Genomic DNA, 16708 nt, shown 5'->3' with positions numbered 1-16708 from the left:
GCGCGGTTTCTGCAGGGACTGGGGAGCTGCTAGCCAATCAGCAGCTCTCTAAGGCGGGACTTCCTCTCAAGTGAGGGGCAGAAATCCTGCCTGTAGCCAATCAACGATCATTGGAGCTTAAATTGGCTGCGGGCAGCCAACTCTTCAGATGGTGGGAAACAAGACCCCGCCATCCGAAACATTCAAGTCAAGGTTCCTGTGAAGCACCTTGGAACATTTCACTTTGTTAAAGGCACGATGTAAATGCAAGTGGTTGTCGTTGTGATCAATGAATACTGAAGCTGCCTTGTCATCTAGCATTTTCACACCAGCCTTATTCAGCTGAAGACGGTGGGCGGGATTTTCTGCTCCCCCAACCCCCAGGGTCGTCTGGTCCCACCGAAAGTAAATGAACTTTTGGCTTGGCCGCCGCATCCAGCATGGCGGGTCCCACCACTGCGGTGCTGGCAAAACCCGGCCAGTGAGGGTTGGTGTGAATTTCCTTTGCTATTTTAACTGAAATTTTACCCAGCTTAAAATAAACAGAATGGCACATCAGTTTGTAAGGCTTAATTGTAGCAGTCTCGTCAATTCACAAAAGGGCAGCCAAACAGCTGAAGGATGTGGCCAGACCTACCTTTCTCCTTTCCATTTCCCTTGCAGCGGAATTCAATATAACTGTTGGCTTCTTCATTGTGTTCCTTCAAGAGGAGTTTCCTCCCATTACTCACCACCAGGCATCGCTCTTTTCCAAGCCAGTGAGAATAAATAAAATTACACAGTTTAATTGTTACCCTGTGAAATGCAGAGATGGGAATTAGGAAGAGGATTCTTACTGACACATGCCAAGAGTGAATTGTTTTTCAACAACAATAAAAACAGCTGTATTTATAAAGCATCCTTAACATCGTAAGGCTCAACCATCCTCAGCTGCTTCATCAATGACTTTCCTTCCATCATAAGGTCAGAAGTGGCATGTTCGCTGATCATTGCACAATGTTCAGTACCATTTGCAACTCCTCAGATACTGAAGCAGTCCGTGTCCAAATGCAACAAGACCTGGACAATATCCAGGCTTGGGCTGACAAGTGGCATTTAACATTCACGCTACACAAGTGCCAGGCAATGACCATCACCAACAAGAGAGAATCTAACCATTGCCTCTTGACACTCAAAGGCATTACCAACGCTGAATTCCCCACTATCATGTGGGATTACCATTGACCAGAAACTGAACTGGACTAGCCATATAAATACTGTGGCTAAGAATCCTGCAGTGAGTAACTCACCTCCTGTCTCCCTAAAGCCTGTCCACCATCTACAAGGCACAAGCCAGGAGTGTGATGGAATACTCTCCCTTTGCCTGGATGAATGCAGCTCCAACAACACTCAAGAAATTTGACACCATCCAGGACAAAGCAGCCTGCTTGATTGGCATCCCCTCCACAAACATTCACTCCCTCCACCAACGAACAGTGGCAGTAGTGTGTACCATCTACAAGATGCACTGCAGGAACTCACCAAGGGTCCTTAGGCCACAAACCCATAACTGCTACCATCTTGAAACAAACAGAATGGCACATCAAGGGCAGTGGACATATGGGAACACCACCAGTTGGAAGTTCCGCTCCAAGCCACACACATCCTGACTTGGAAATATATCGCCGTTCCTTCACTGACGCTGGGTCAGAATCCTGGAACTCCCTCCCTAACAGCACGGTGAGTGTACCTACACCACATGGACTGCAGCGGTTCAAGAAGTCAGCTCACCATCATCGTCTCAAGGGCAACTAGGGATGGACAATAAATGCTGCAGCAGCCAGCGATGCCCATATCCCGTAAATGAATTTAAAAATTGCCAAGGCACTTCACAGGAGAAATAGTCAATAAAATTTGACACCGAGCCACAGAAGGAGAAATCAGACAGGTGACAAAAGCTTGATGAAAGAGGTATGTTTAAAGGAGTTTGATAAAGGAGGAGAGAGAGAGAGAGAGAGACAGAGAAGCTTAGGGAAGGAATTCTACAGCTTAGGGCCCAGGCAGCTGAAGGCATGGCTGCCAATGGTGGAGCAATTAAAAAGGTGGGTGTTCAATAGGCAAGAATTGCACAGTGCAGAGACTATAGAGGGGCTGGAGCAGGTTCCAGAGTTAGGGAGGGATGAGGTCACGGAGGGATCTGAAAATAAGGGTGAGAATTTTAAAATTGAGGCGTATGATTTATGCAACATTACTTTAACAAATTTATTTTCAATATGGCTGCAATGGTGTTTTATTTATTAAAACAAGTCCAATTATATTAAGAGAAAATTGATTTGAAAAGCGATTTAAATTTTTGCATGTGAACTTGATAAGAAGCCAAACTGCAGATACTGAAGATACACATAACTTCCGAAAAAGAAGTTAGTTCATGATAGAGCTGTCATGTTAACATGGTGAAATGGGGTAAATGGCCTAGTCCAGTTCCTTTTCTCAGTTTTCCTAACCCCATCACCTAAATTCATACAAAGTGGGCAAGATACCGAACAGGCCTGTTCCTCATGGACCCTTGTCACAGGACCCGTCAGCTTTCAACAGAGAATGGAAAAAACTTACGGAAAATATGTTGGGAACAGCAATACCTGTGGAAGAATCCTTGTGGAATTTCAGGCAAGAAGAAAGCTCGGATGTGTAGATCCTCTTTACTCTCTTCTTTCCATTGTTCTGATACCACTTTTGCATCAGTCAAGTAACTTGGGAATAAGTAGGTGAGAGGGGGAGCACTACCTGACGATGGCCACGGGGAGCCTGGCTGGAACACATGTGCATCAGGATTTAAGGCCTGCGATTTTGAAGAAAGACAAATACCAAAATATTCCAATATTTGGAATAGTTTGCCATTCCCGTTCTCATCTCCAAGCATGTCCTCTGCCATTTCATGCAGATCTGCATTGCCTTTGAGCTGATGCTTGACCAGGATCATTATGGCTTTGTGATGTAGAGTTGCTTTAGTCTGAAAGTCAGTGATCCATTTTTGCTGGTCTGGTTTAACAGCCGATTCCTTCTTCAGTGTTTTGGCCGGGATATTGTTCAGTTGAATCAACAGATCATGGCGGACAATCATCTGAAATAACAAAGAACTTAAATGGAAAGAGGTTCCCAGTTGACAGAACTTTTGAGTTTCACCTTCCTATTACTCAATGGCATCTGTATTGAAGCATTTCTATTTGTGTTTGTTATTATCATTCACATTATTTCACATATTCAAAATCCTCCTAGGAACAAACAACACAGCAAGATTTCTATAGTACAAAAGCGAAATACTGAGGATGCTGGAAATCTGAAATAAAAACTGCAGTGCTGGAAATAATCAGCATGTCTGGCAGCATCTGTGGAGGGAGAAACAGAGTTAATGTTTCAGCTCAGTGACTTTTCCCAGTTCTGATGAAATATCACAGACCTGAAACATTCTCTTCACAGATGCTGCCAGACATGCTGATTATTTCCAGCGTTTTCTGTTTTTAATCCAGATTTCTACAAGAGCCTTTCCCAACCTTAGAATGTCCCAAAGCACTTTATAGCCAATGAAGTACTTTTGAACTAGGTAACTGGTCTAAAATGCAGCAGCCAAGTTACAAACAGCAAGATCCCACAGAAAACAATAATAAGCAGATAATCTGTTTTTAGTGATGGTGGTTGAGGGATAAACATTGGCCAGGATGCTGGGGTAACTCCCCTGCTCTTCTTCCAATAGTGGCATGGGATCTCTTCAATCACCTGACAGAGTAGATGGGGCCTCACTTTAACACCTCACTCAAGACAGTGCAGTGTTCCTTCCATACTTCCTGCTCTAACAAAGCAGCGCTCCCTTAATACTGCCCCTCCAGCTGTGCAGCACTCCCTCACTACTGACCCTCTGACAGTGCAACAGTCCCTCAGTACTGCCACTTCAACAGTGTAGCACTCCATTAGTACTGCCTCGCCAACAGTGCGATGCTGCCTTGGTACTGCCCCTCCAGCAGTGCAGCACCCTTCAGTACTGACCCTCCAACAGTGCAGCACTCCCCCAGTACTGACCCTCCAACAGTGCAGCACTCCCTCAGTACTGTCCCTCCTTCACACAGCTGGTATATCCTCTATATTCCTTTACAAAGCTGGCATCCCCTCTTTCTCTCAGGCAAAGACATCTGCACCGCAGATACTAAAGGATCACAGAAGTATGATCAGTTCAGTTTTTTTGTGGATTATTCGATGTTATGTTGCATAAGGTTGGTATTGAAATAGGTGTTTTGTGGTGGCTTTTATTTTGACAAGGTGGTCAAAATGACGCAGTGATGGTCAGTAACTGAGGGACAGTGAGGTGGGGAACCATTGGACAACATAGATCTGGCATTGTACTTAGAGGGGCTGGCATAGGTCAGGCACAAAGCAGGCTGCTCAGCTAGAATGTGCCTGTCCTCTGCCTCCTCCTCCTGGGGTCATTACCCAGTCTGTGGTGGCAAGGACTGTGCCCTCAGGATTGTGGAGGGTGAGACAAATCCTGATTCAGGATACCCACTTTGGTGAGTAATGGAGCGTACCGCCAAGTGATCCAGACAGCACCACAATCGTATACTCTATAACGTTCCTCATTGCAGCTTGACTCCCATAATACGAATGTAGGTCACATGTGGTTGGGTTGCGGAGAGGAGTCATCAGCTGAGTGAACAGCAGAGAGCCTTTTTCACCTCGCAATCACCCTTTGGTTTTATGTGGTGGCTGGAAGGTTGCTGGCACAGTGGACTGGCACAAAATGAATGACTGCTTCCCAGGATAGCAGGCATTCAGCAACTTGGATGTGGTCACACACCAACTGTACATTCAGCAAGTGGTAATCTTCACGATTATGGTACATCTCAGAGAAGAGGTGTGGCAGTGTGCAGTCAATGGCACTATGCACCATGGGGAAGCCTGCTATCCTGACAAAGCCATATGTCCACGCAACTGCCTCTCTTTGTTTAGAGAGAAGCCAATGAATTCCCCCTCCGGTGTACAGAGCCACTGTGATGCTCCAGATGTAGCGATCAACAGTGAGCGGCAAGATGTTTGCACCATTGCCTGTTCCAACCTGGAAGGACACGTAGAAGTTGAGGGCCATGGTCACCTTCGCCCGCACTGGGCAGCACCACCCTCACCTTGCTCTGTGGCTGCAGGCTTGGTCCCAAAATGTGGCAGAGCGACCGACCCTTTGGTGAATTGCAGCTACTGAACACAGCGCTCCTAGTTTGGGGCAGGGAGGGGAAATGTTCCCTGAAGACCCTCGGTAGTAAAACCTTGATGAGCAGCTTGTCTCCTCTGCTGCCTCTGCTCCAATCCCCTCTGATCCTGCAGGCCAAAGGGGATTGCACCAAAACACTATGACAGGGGGCAGGTGTTGTACTCAGGACCCTTTGCAGCTACGAGCAGTGGTCTCAGCAGCCTTCATCAACTTTTCACAATTCTTCCAAACAGCTGGTATTTTCAAAGGACCCAACAAGAATCAGTGGACAGTAATCATCAACTAAACTGCAAGTTTGATTGATGATGATTTTAAATATCACTGTTGAGAGGGTGGAAAAGGGGGGGAGGTGAGTGCCTCGTGCTGCTGAACATGTTCAGTTGTGCCTGCTTAAGGGAAGGCATTAACCGGGATGGCAAGATCCAAAGTGGCCTATCAGGCATCAAATCAGCATTAAACAGGATCGGCCCACTCAGAGGGTTGGTGTGGGGCGGGGGAGGCACAGATATTTGATGGTGGCAGGGCAACCTGTTAAGAAACTACATGGGATGCTTGACTTTGTAAATAGGGTCAAAAACAAGGAAGCTATCTTCAACCTTTATGAACACTGGTTAGGCACCAGCCAGTGTTGTAGTAAAAACAGGAAATGCTGGAAATACCTAGCAGTGCAGGCGGCATGTGTGAGAAAGTGAGGAAGGTGAAAGAGAGGAAAAGGTGGGGGGGTCTGTGGTAGGTTGGAAGGCAGGGGAGATTAAATGACCAAAGGGAGGTAGTGGCAAGGTCGAAGGGACAGGCGATAGCACGAGTAAAGAAACAAAAGATGCGTCTAGAAGAGGTGTAAATGGCAGGATCCTAAACAGCCATCATAAGAAAAGGAACAAAATGGAGGCAGCTGAGACCCATTGTAGGTACCACACTTTAGAAAGGCAGGCAAGGCCTTGGAGAGGGTGCAGAAGAGGGACTTCAGATATATGGAGTGACTGGAGAAGCTATGATTGTTCTCCTATGAGTAGAGAAGGGTATTTACCAGAGAGGTTCAAAATCATGAAGGGTTTCGATAAAGTAAATGGAGAGAAAATTTCCCCCGGCTACTGGGCCAGTAACCAGAGGGCGGACACTTAAATATTTGGCAAAGTAACTAGAGGAAAACGAGGAGTTATTTCTTCACGCTGCAAGTTATTAAGATCCACATCACATTCCCAGAAAGTGTGTGGGAGTAGATTCCATTGGAATTTGAGCGGGCAATTGGACATGTAGTTAAAGAAGAAAAAAATTACAAAGTTATGCGGAAAAATGAGGGGCTGAAATTAATTGGACAGTTCTTTCAAAAAACTGGCACAGACAGGATCGACACAATGGCCTCCATCTGTGCTTTAAGTTTCTATGATTTTATGAATGATGAAATGAGGCAGTGATCCCAGACTGACACTCATCTTAAACAAGGTGAAAACAGGAACATTCCCAGACTGACACTCATCTTAAACAAGGTGAAAACAGGAACATTCCCAGACTGACACTCATCTTAAACAAGGTGAAAACAGGAACATTCCCAGACTGACACTCATCTTAAACAAGGTGAAAACAGGAACATTCCCAGACTGACACTCATCTTAAACAAGGTGAAAACAGGAACATTCCCAGACTGACACTCATCTTAAACAAGGTGAAAACAGGAACATTCCCAGACTGACACTTATCTTAAACAAGGTGAAAACAGGAGAGATCCCAGACTGACACTCACCTTAAACAAGATGAAAACAGGAGTGATCCCAGACTGACACTCACCTAAACAAGGTGAAAACAGGAGAGATCCCAGGCTGGCACTCAATTTAAACAAGATGTAAACAGGAGTGATCCTAAACTGACACTTACTTTAAATAAGGTGATCAGAAATGATGGCTTAAGGAACACTGTTCCTTCCAGGGTCTGCACCTCCTGGTACCAGACAATTAACCCAATCCGATGCAAGTAACTCAGAATGTATTTCAGCTGTTCCCTGTCAATGTTTTGGAGATTTATCATCGTCAGTAATTCATCTAGAGGCACAGTTCCTGTTGAAAAAAACATGAAATTGAGAGTCAGTGACTGTGGAACCCATACTCCAGTGAGAGTCAGTGTCTGTGGAACCCATATCCCAGTGAGAGTCAGTGTCTGTGGAACCTGTATCCCAATGAGAGTCAGTGTCTGTGGAACCCGTATCCCAGTGAGAGTCAGTGTCTGTGGAACCCGTATCCCAGTGAGAGTCAGTGTCTGTGGAACCCGTACCCCAGTGAGAGTCAGTGTGTGTGGAACCCGTATCCCAGTGAGAGTCAGTGTCTGTGGAACTCGTATCCCAGTGAGAGTTAGTATCTGTGGATCTGAACCTCAGGGAGAGTCAGTATCTGTGGAACTGTACCTCAGTGAGAGTCAGTACCTCTGGAACTGTACCCTAGTGAGAGTCAGTATCTGTGGGACTGTACCTCAGTGAGAGTCAGTGTATCTGGAACAGTACCCCGGTGAGAGTCAGTATCTGTGGAACTGTACCTCAGTGAGAGTCAGTGTCTCTGGAACTGTACCCCGGTGAGAGTCAGTATCTTTGGGACTGTACCTCAGTGAGAGTCAGTGTATCTGTAACTGTACCCCAGTGAGAGTCAGTATCTGTGGATCTGTACCTCAGTGAGAGTCAGTGTCTCTGGAACTGTACACCGGTGAGAGTCAGTATCTGTGGGACTGTACCTCAGTGAGAGTCAGTGTCTCTGGAACTGTACCCTGGTGAGAGTCAGTATCTGTGGGACTGTACCTCAGTGAGAGTCAGTATCTGTCTGAGGCTGTATTTCCAGGTGTGTGGAGGGGGCTGGGGAGAAGTGGAAGAAAAATGAGGGAAAAAGCAGAAACTGGTTAATATGCTCTAACCCATTTAGGACTGAGATGAGGAGGAATTTCTTCAAAGGATTGGGAATCTTTGGAATTCTCTGTCCTAGAGTGCAGTGGATGCTCAGTCATTTGTCAATTGATTTTTGGTTACTAAGGGAATTAAGAGACATGGAGGGGGAGTGGGATATTTTAGAATGTGTAGCTGAGGTAGAAGAGACATAATCTCAATGAATGGCGGTGCAGGCTTAAAGGGCTGAATGGTCTATGCCTGCTGCTATTTCTTATGTTATGATAACACTGTAGCCAGCAGGGTGAGACTGGACTCAGTGCTGTGTAAAACGATTTATCCTTACCATGTACTGGAACTTCTTGTGTTTCAATTAGTTCCATAATAGCTTTTTCTACCATCTTGTAAGTGACTGGAAGTTTCCGGATTACATTTGGGAAAATATCCGTATTCCGAATTAATTGCAGAATCTGCAGCCAAGCCTCGATTATGGCATCATATTGAGTGCAATCGACGGGAATAAGGTCCAAAACCTGCAGGGCAAAAGTCACCCATTTTAGCTCAACTTTGCTTAAACTCTCATTGGTTTATATCTGGGAAGGGAGGGTGGGGGGGGGCGGTGTGAAAGAGAAATGGAGAAAGGAAATGAGTGAAAGGGAGGGATGGAAAGATGGAAAGGATGGGAAGAAGAGAAGAAAGGAGGGAGGGAGGGATAGAAGGAAGGAAGGGAACGAGAGAGGGAACCAAGAACTGAGAAAAGGAAGGCAAGGTGGGAGGGAAGGTAAGAGAAAGGGAAGGAGGAGGAGGGTAAAGTTATGGGGAATAGCTGTATAGTATCTGTGTTGCAGACCAGTAAACCAGAGGTTGTGACTTTAAACCCCACCCTAAAATGTACAGTAATGTTTAATAAATGTGGTAATTTGTAGCTAGTACCAGGGCAATAACCAGGTCTGTTGTTGGATTGTTGTAACCTCTGTCTGCCCTTTGCAAAGCAAATTGGTAAGGGAATGAAGATAGAGTCTGACACTTCCTAATCCAGGGGTTCCCAATCCATAGGTTTGGGCAGGACGTGACATATCTTTGGAAGATGTCACATCTGCTGAGGCAGATGGTGGGGCCAGGGACCATGGTAAAATAAAGAGGGCCAAATATTGTTTAAATTAAAAGACCAGCCCTTCCTGTCACCCCTCCTCCTGTTCCTCCCAAGGTCAGGCAGGGCCAGGAATGATCCTTGCCACTGCGTGTCCCCTGCCAACGTTTGTCCACCCCTGATTCCCCAAACTCCAATGGGGTCAGTGCCAATGGTCCCAAACCCGCTTTGCAAACATCTCACATTTCATTGCCATATTTAAACCAGGTGGATTTTGATATATGTATCCACATAGCAGCAAGATCCTGATGGCAGAAACAGCCTGGAGTAACAGGTTATTCACATCAGAACAGAGGAGCAACTATGCAGGTATATTACATTACCATGGCAATGACCTTGCACCTTTGACTGTACAGCCACTAGAGCTGGTGAATGTCACCTGCCAGCACATCGGAGAACCTAGCACCAGGGTGCAAAGAGATTTACCAGCAAGGCACAACAGCTACATCCCAAAGGTGGATCTAGGGAGCATGTGTGTGTGTGTGTTTTTTTAAATAACTGTCCAAACCAAATCTGTAATTATATGATTTTTGGTTCTGGCCTATTTCACATTGTGTGCATAAGTGAAACAAGGCAGTGCCCCTTTAAATGGTCAGTGTATCCAACATGAACCCTATCCTACTCTACAGAGTCAGTTTTATCTTCACCTTTAAACTGTATTTGGCTAAATCGTACAGTTTATTCACTTGATCACTGTATAATTCACACTGTGGTTTCTCCTTTAGCTTCACCAGACGCTGATTCAAGTTCTCCTTTCTCTCAGTCAGCATCTCCTGGATCTTCTCCTCAATGTCCTTCTTCTTCCTCTGGACCTCCTCCTTATCACACATGTCTACATGACTCCCAATAGGAAGTACAATGGAATCTGGGACTCTCATTAAAACATTGTTGATCCAAAAACCAACCAGCTCCTTGAAGGAATCCTTGTCTTCCACCTTATACCTGGAGAAAGATAACCATCATCACTTAAAGACAAAGAAAAACATTGAATGAGAACCAATTATGCAAGTCATCAAGCTCACTCCTTTCACATATATGGTCTACTCTATCATAAACACTGCCTCTGCTATTAACTTCCTGATAGGGTTATTATCCCCACAGAGTAAACAAAGAAACCTCCAGAATATTCATCCAACCTCACAGCTTCACTATTCAACCTTTTTACAATCAATATTCACACCCTTGTCATTGCCCAGACCCTGGTATTCGATGTGCTGGGGATTATTTGATTTTCCAGGTCTGTGGCTGTCCCTTTGATTGCCACTCTCTGTCCAAGCCTGAGATTTATCCAGACTCTTTCTGAAAAGTTTAGCCATGTTTGGATTGAAATGCAAGCATGTACTAAAGGTCCTATCTGGCTTGCCATAGTCAGCTGACCTCTGCCAAGAGGCACTGATCGCAAGCAGCCTTGTTACATTCAGTTCTAATAAAAACAGAGTAAAAGAAGCACTGTTCTCATTGAGTTCACAACATGGTGTCAGAAGTGGAGCTGAGATTGAGTTTGAAGAGCTGTGTAGAAGCATGATTATTAAAAGAGGAACACCAGAAATGTTCAGAGCTGCTGAAAGCTTCCAAAAAAAGCCATTGAAAGGCACTGTAAAGGAAAAATAAATAAAAGAAGCAGACTGCAATTGAAGGGTGAGACACAATGGCTGTGAATTTTCCTCTCCTGGTATCTGTCAAAATGAAAGGTGATATGTGGCAGAACTGGCAGTTTTTTCGACTTGCAATGGCAAAACTACGAGATTGCAACAAATATGAGTCACACCACTTTGAACTCTGTTCAGAGTAGACTGCTACAAATTGTATTCCACCCTAAATCACTCTAAAGAACAGAAAGAACAGACTGCAGATATTTTGAAAGCCTTGAAGGTATGCTTTACCTAACTTATGAATGGTATGGGTTCAGCAATAGGGCTCAAGGTAAAAAAATCTATTGATCAATATGTCACTGAAGTAACACAGCTTGCAGCGTCTTATAAATTTGAGCAATTAAGAGATGATCTAATTAAAGATAGGATTGTCTTAGGCAGAAGAGATCCTGGAGTGAGAGCATGTCCACCAAGAGAGGAGCAACATACTCTCAAGAAAGCGTTCAACATGTGCAGAAGCACTGAGGTTGTACATCATATGCTAGAGCTTATTCATGGCAGAACAGACCAGGCTATGCATAATGCTGATAGACATTCCAGGCCGAAAGAGCCTGAAGGATCACAAAAAAAGGGCAGGATGCAAATACTGAAGACAGGAAAGGAAAAGAAGGATTTTCCAGCATGGGGAAAGCAGTATTCTAAGAAGCTGAATCATTTTGCACACCAGTGTTTGGCTAGAAAGACTCAAAATAAGAAGGCCACTGGAGAGGTATCAGCCGAAGATTCTGATGAATCACTACACACCATACAGAAGGTTGGCTGTATCAGGTCTATAGGTGACAAGTGATTTATGACCATTAGAATGATGACCACATAAGGAGAGCATCAAGTGAACAAGAAGTGTCAGATAGACACTGGTGTATCATGCAACAGCATGACTGTCGCAGACCTGTGCAAAGTAGCTCAACGTGGTGATCCAAAACTGAAGCCCTTGAAAGTAAGGTTGAGGCTATATGATGGCACGATACTCATGCCGAGAGGGCAAATTAATCTGAGAGCCCAATGCAATGGCAAAATAAAGATCTGGAGTTCCAGCTCATAGACGCTGAGCAACAGCCACTCATCTTAGCCGGAACAAGTCTAAAGCTTGTATTGGTAGCCCTAAACATCCCAAAAGAGTTATCATCTGGACATGACATACAAACAAGGGAAACAGATGTACATTGCTGACCTGTTGTCGAGGGCAGCACTACCTCTGAAGACCGTTGAGGATACTCAAACTGAATGTGAAATCTTACAGATTCAACGGGAAACAGCAGCTTGACATGCTCTGGAAGATATCAAACCTGTAGAGACATTGAATCTGACAGACAAATGCCTTGCTCAAATCAAGCAAACTAGCCACAAGATGCAACTCTCTTAGTGCCGCAAGAAGCAGTGATGAAAGAATGAGAACTTCAGGCCTGAGAACATCAAGGGCACACCTGTGGTCACAAGAGCATATTGGGCATACAGAGATGAACTGACAACCCACAATGGCATCCTATACAAAGGAAATAGAGTCATTATCCCTAAGGAGGTTTCAAGAGAGATGTTGAAGTGCATCCATACAAGCCATCAAGGAATTGATTCAAGTCTGAGGAAGGCAAGAGAATTACTCTACTGGCCAAACATGAGCAATGAAATTAAAGACCACATCAGCCAGTGTGGCACTTGTAACGAGTACCAAGCTAAGTAAGCTAGAGAGCCACTGATGATGCATGACATCCCAGACCATGGATGAAGCTAGGTGTAGTTCTCTTCACTCTAGCAGGAACTGATTATCTTGTGACCGTGGACTACCATTCTGTCTACTGGGAGTTAGACCAGCTGGCTTCAACAACTACCGGTGAGATTGCAGAATGCCTGAAAGCACAATTCAGTCATTATGGCGTTCCAGACATTGTGATGAGTGACTGTGGTCCTCAGTTCATGAGTGAAGAGTTTAGCTGCTTCATAAAAGTTGGGGAAATTCAACACGATACATCATCTCCATACTATCCCCAATTGAATGGAAAGGCTGAGGCAGCAGTGAAAATTGCCAAAGGAAACATCAAGAAATTGAGCAAATCTAGCACAGATGTATACAAGGCAATCCTTGAGTGGAGAAACACACCAAACTGAAGGCATGGAAAGTTGTCCAGTCCAAGGACTAAAGTCACGTCGCACACAAACTACTCTTCCAATAGCAACAATGCTACTGAAGCCAGGGGTAGTAACAGGTGTGAGTGAAAAAATCAAAGTGAAACAGCAGAAAGACAAATTCTAATTTTGACAAAGCTACCAAACCATTGCCAGAGTTGAGTATTTGAGAGCCAGTCAGGGTACAAACCTTCGATGCTCTCAACAGGAGTCATCCCATATGGGACATGCAAAGAGCAGGTGTCACCTCGATCGTATGCAGTGGATGTGAATGCAAATATACTGGCACAACCGCAGGCATATACACACAACTAGAGAAGCTGTTCTTTCACTGCAGGCAGCTGATCAGGAAGATGGGATCTCACCAAAGTACAGAACGAACATCCGTCTCAAAGATCCACCGATCCCCAACAATGGAAATGGAACAACAAGTTACCATGGGAAAAACATGTGCATGGGAACGACACTCCCCAGAGAAGGAATATCACCCATCAGCACAGCCAATGATAACATGCATGTGCACCATTAAGAGACCTGCATGATTTAACGACTACGTATGCAATGCATTTGCAGAGACTGACTAGAATAACAAACAGTTTGGTAATGCATGAGAACAGTTGTTATATAGTGGGTAACTTGGGCATCTCACAGTTACACATGATAGTGCATGCAATATTGTCTTTTGTTTGTTATGAAAAGGGGGATGTTTGGATTGAAATGCAATCATGTACTAAAGGCCCTACCAGGCTTGCTTTGGTCAGATGATCTCTGCCATGAGGCACTGAGTGGAAGCAGCCATACTACGTTCAGTTCTAACAAAGACAGAGTACAAGAAGCACTGTACTCATTGAGCCTGTAACAAGCCAGTAGCAGCTGTTAGTGAGTGACAGCAAATCACCTGAAAATTAACTTATTGGGACAAAAGTTTTTCTATCACAAAAGTATCTCTGAGCGAGGGCCAGGGTTCACTTTTTGGGTGAGAGTTTTGATGGAACATACAGGATTCATAACTTGTCTGAAACCCAATGAAAACATTTACTAATAACAAGGCCTACCTTCCTGGGAGTCAGAGCAGAAAGGAGCTGCGGGAGACAGTCGGGAGCTGAGGAGCACCTATAAATACAGACCGGGGATAGCAGAGCAACATACCTTGCTGGGAGTCGGAGCGGAGTGGACCTGCGGGAGACAGTCGGGAGCTGAGGAGCGCCTATAAATACAGACCGGGGATAGCAGAGCAACATACCTTGCTGGGAGTCGGAGCGGAGCGGACCTGCGGGAGACAGTCGGGAGCTGAGGAGCGCACTGTTTTGCTGTTTCAGTTGCCGTGAGGCAGCCGTCCAGGAAAAAGGAGAAAAAAGTAACTGTGATGTCACAGGAAGCTAGTAAGCTGATTGGCTGGTAAGTGCTCAGTCTAAGGGACAGTGTGTGAGAAACCAGCTTAGGACAGGCGAGTTCAGGTAGATCTATAAATAAAAAGAACTAAAACTTAAAAATAATAAACCAAAATTTGAAAACTTTAAAAATAAAATAAAACGATAAGGATAAAAAAGCAAAGAAAATGAAGTAATTTAAACAAACATCTAAAGCACATACCTTATGGTTAAGAAGCACATAACCTTTAGTTGTCAGTAGTACTAGTATTTAATAAACACAATAAATTGTAGCATACATGGAAGAAAGTAATTAAAGTAGATTAACTAAATAACATAAGTTAGAATGGCGGGACAGGTGTTATGTTGCAGCTGTGAAATGTGGGTTCTTTAGGACGCCATGGTGATCCATGACAAACACGTCTGCAGGAAGTGTAAGCAGCTTGAGGAATTCTGGATCAGGATTATTGATCTGGAACCTGAAATGCAGACATTGCGCAAGATAAGGGAGGGAGAGAAATACCTGGATATTTTGTTCCAGAAGACAGTCACATCTCTTAGAAGAGGGTCATCTGCTTTGGTCAGCAGTGAGGGACAGGAGGGTGTGACTGTCGTGAGGCAGGTAATGGGACCGAGCAGACAGTAGTGGAGGAGCCTCAGGCTTTGCAATTGTCAAACAGGTTTGAGGTGCTCACAACCTGTGTGGATGTTAAAGTGAAGTCTGCAAGGTGGATGAGCAGGCTGGTCATGGCACTGTGGTACAGGAAGCCATTCAAGCAGGGGGAAGCAAAAAGGAATGTAGTGGAAGTAGGGGATAGTATAGTGAGGGGGATTGACATTGTTCTCTGCAGCAAAGAGATGAGAGTCCAGGTGGCTATGTTGCCTGCCCAGTGCCAGGGTTTGGGACATCTGCTCAGGGCTGGAGAGGAACTTGCAGTGGGAGGGGGAGGATCCAATTGTTGTGATCCATGTAGGTACCAATGACATAGGTAGAACTAGGAACGAGGCTCTGCAAAGTCAGTATGAGGAGATAGGTACCAAATTATGAAGCAGAACCTCAAAGGTAATAATCTCTGGATTATGCAAATTGGCATAGAGCACATAAGATTAGAGAGATGAATTCATGGCTCAGAGACTGGTCTGGGAGAAGGGTGTTCAGTTTGTGGGCCACTGGCATCAGTACTAGGGAAAGTGGGGGCTGTACCATTGGGGCGGCTTACACTGAACCATGTTGGGACGAGTGTCCTTGTAAATCGCATAACTAGGGAAGTAGGGGGGGGCTTCAAACTAAACAAGAGGGATGAGGTATCAAGCTTGGGTAGAGATTCAACGTTTAGAATCAAGACAGGAGAGCAAAATAGTAATATGAGAAATGAGGGTCAGAGGATGACAGGAAGGGACAGAGAGAAAAAACCTAAGAATCCATCAACAGTCAAGACTAGATGGTACAAAGGTAACAAAAAGACAAAACTGAAGGCTGTCTATCTGAATGCATGTAGCATTGCTAACAAAGTAAGTGAATTGATGGGCCACATTGAAGTAAATAAATATGATCTGACAGCAATTACGGATTGCTGTCTGATAGCACAGATGACAAAGATTGGGTCTTTAATATTGAGGGGTACATCACATTCAAGAAGAATAAAAAGCTAGGTAAAGGTGAAGGGTTAGCACTGTTAATCAAAGATGACATTAGTGCAATAGTTGGAGATGACCTTGGTTCAGGAGATTATGATGCAGAATCGAATTGGTCAGACATAAGGAATAGTAGGGGGAAAAAGTAATTAGTGGAAATGGTCTACAGGCTCCCTAACAGTAGCCACTGTGTAAGACAAAGCATTCAAGAGGAAATATTGTGTGCCTGTGATAAAGGGACAGCGATAATCATGGGTGATTTTAATCTACACATAAACTAGAAAAATCAGATTGGCAGTAATAGCCTGGATGAGGAGTTCATATAATGCTTTCGAAATAGTTTTTTTAGAGCAGTATGTTCTGGAACCAACCTGAAAGCCGGTTATATTAGACTTGGTATTATGTAATGAGACAGGATTAATTAAAGATTAAAGGCACCGCTAGGTAGCAGCAACCACAATATGATTGAATTTTACATCCATTTTGAAAGGGAGAAAAGCGGGTCTTAGACTAGTATCTTAAACTTAAATAAGGGCAACTATGTGGGGATGAAAGCTGAGGCTAGCTGAAGTGAACTGGGAAACTAAGCTAGAGGATAGATCAATAGAGAAGCTTGGCAGACATTTAAGGGGATATTTCAGAATGTTCAGAAGTATATTCCTACTGTAAAGAAAATTTCTAAGGGGAGGACACACCATCCGTAGTTAA

General features: G+C 44.5%; 1 protein-coding gene and 1 non-coding gene across 3 annotated transcripts in view; both read right to left on the bottom strand.

Annotated features, from left to right (window-relative positions):
• si:ch211-210p4.6 (malignant fibrous histiocytoma-amplified sequence 1 homolog) overlaps positions 1-16708 on the bottom strand; it is a 78900-nt gene that overhangs the window by 50538 nt on the left and 11654 nt on the right. For both annotated transcript variants that reach the window (XM_041196920.1, XM_041196919.1), the window contains exons 3-7: positions 9870-10164; positions 8419-8605; positions 7085-7263; positions 2598-3079; positions 617-774 (exon numbers count right to left, since the gene is read on the bottom strand). In XM_041196920.1, the coding sequence (XP_041052854.1) occupies positions 617-774; positions 2598-3079; positions 7085-7263; positions 8419-8605; positions 9870-10164 (1301 nt within the window). The remainder of the gene's footprint in view (positions 1-616; positions 775-2597; positions 3080-7084; positions 7264-8418; positions 8606-9869; positions 10165-16708) is intronic.
• On the bottom strand, positions 9445-9697 carry LOC121283715. The gene has a single exon (XR_005944357.1). It is a non-coding gene; the product is annotated as a small nucleolar RNA SNORA53 (small nucleolar RNA).

This window comes from Carcharodon carcharias, chromosome 10, assembly GCF_017639515.1.
Source record: "Carcharodon carcharias isolate sCarCar2 chromosome 10, sCarCar2.pri, whole genome shotgun sequence".
NCBI classification, from domain to species: Eukaryota; Metazoa; Chordata; class Chondrichthyes; order Lamniformes; family Lamnidae; genus Carcharodon; species Carcharodon carcharias.
The sequence above is the reverse complement of the archived record's forward strand: the minus strand, read 5'-3'. Positions and strand labels throughout refer to the sequence as shown.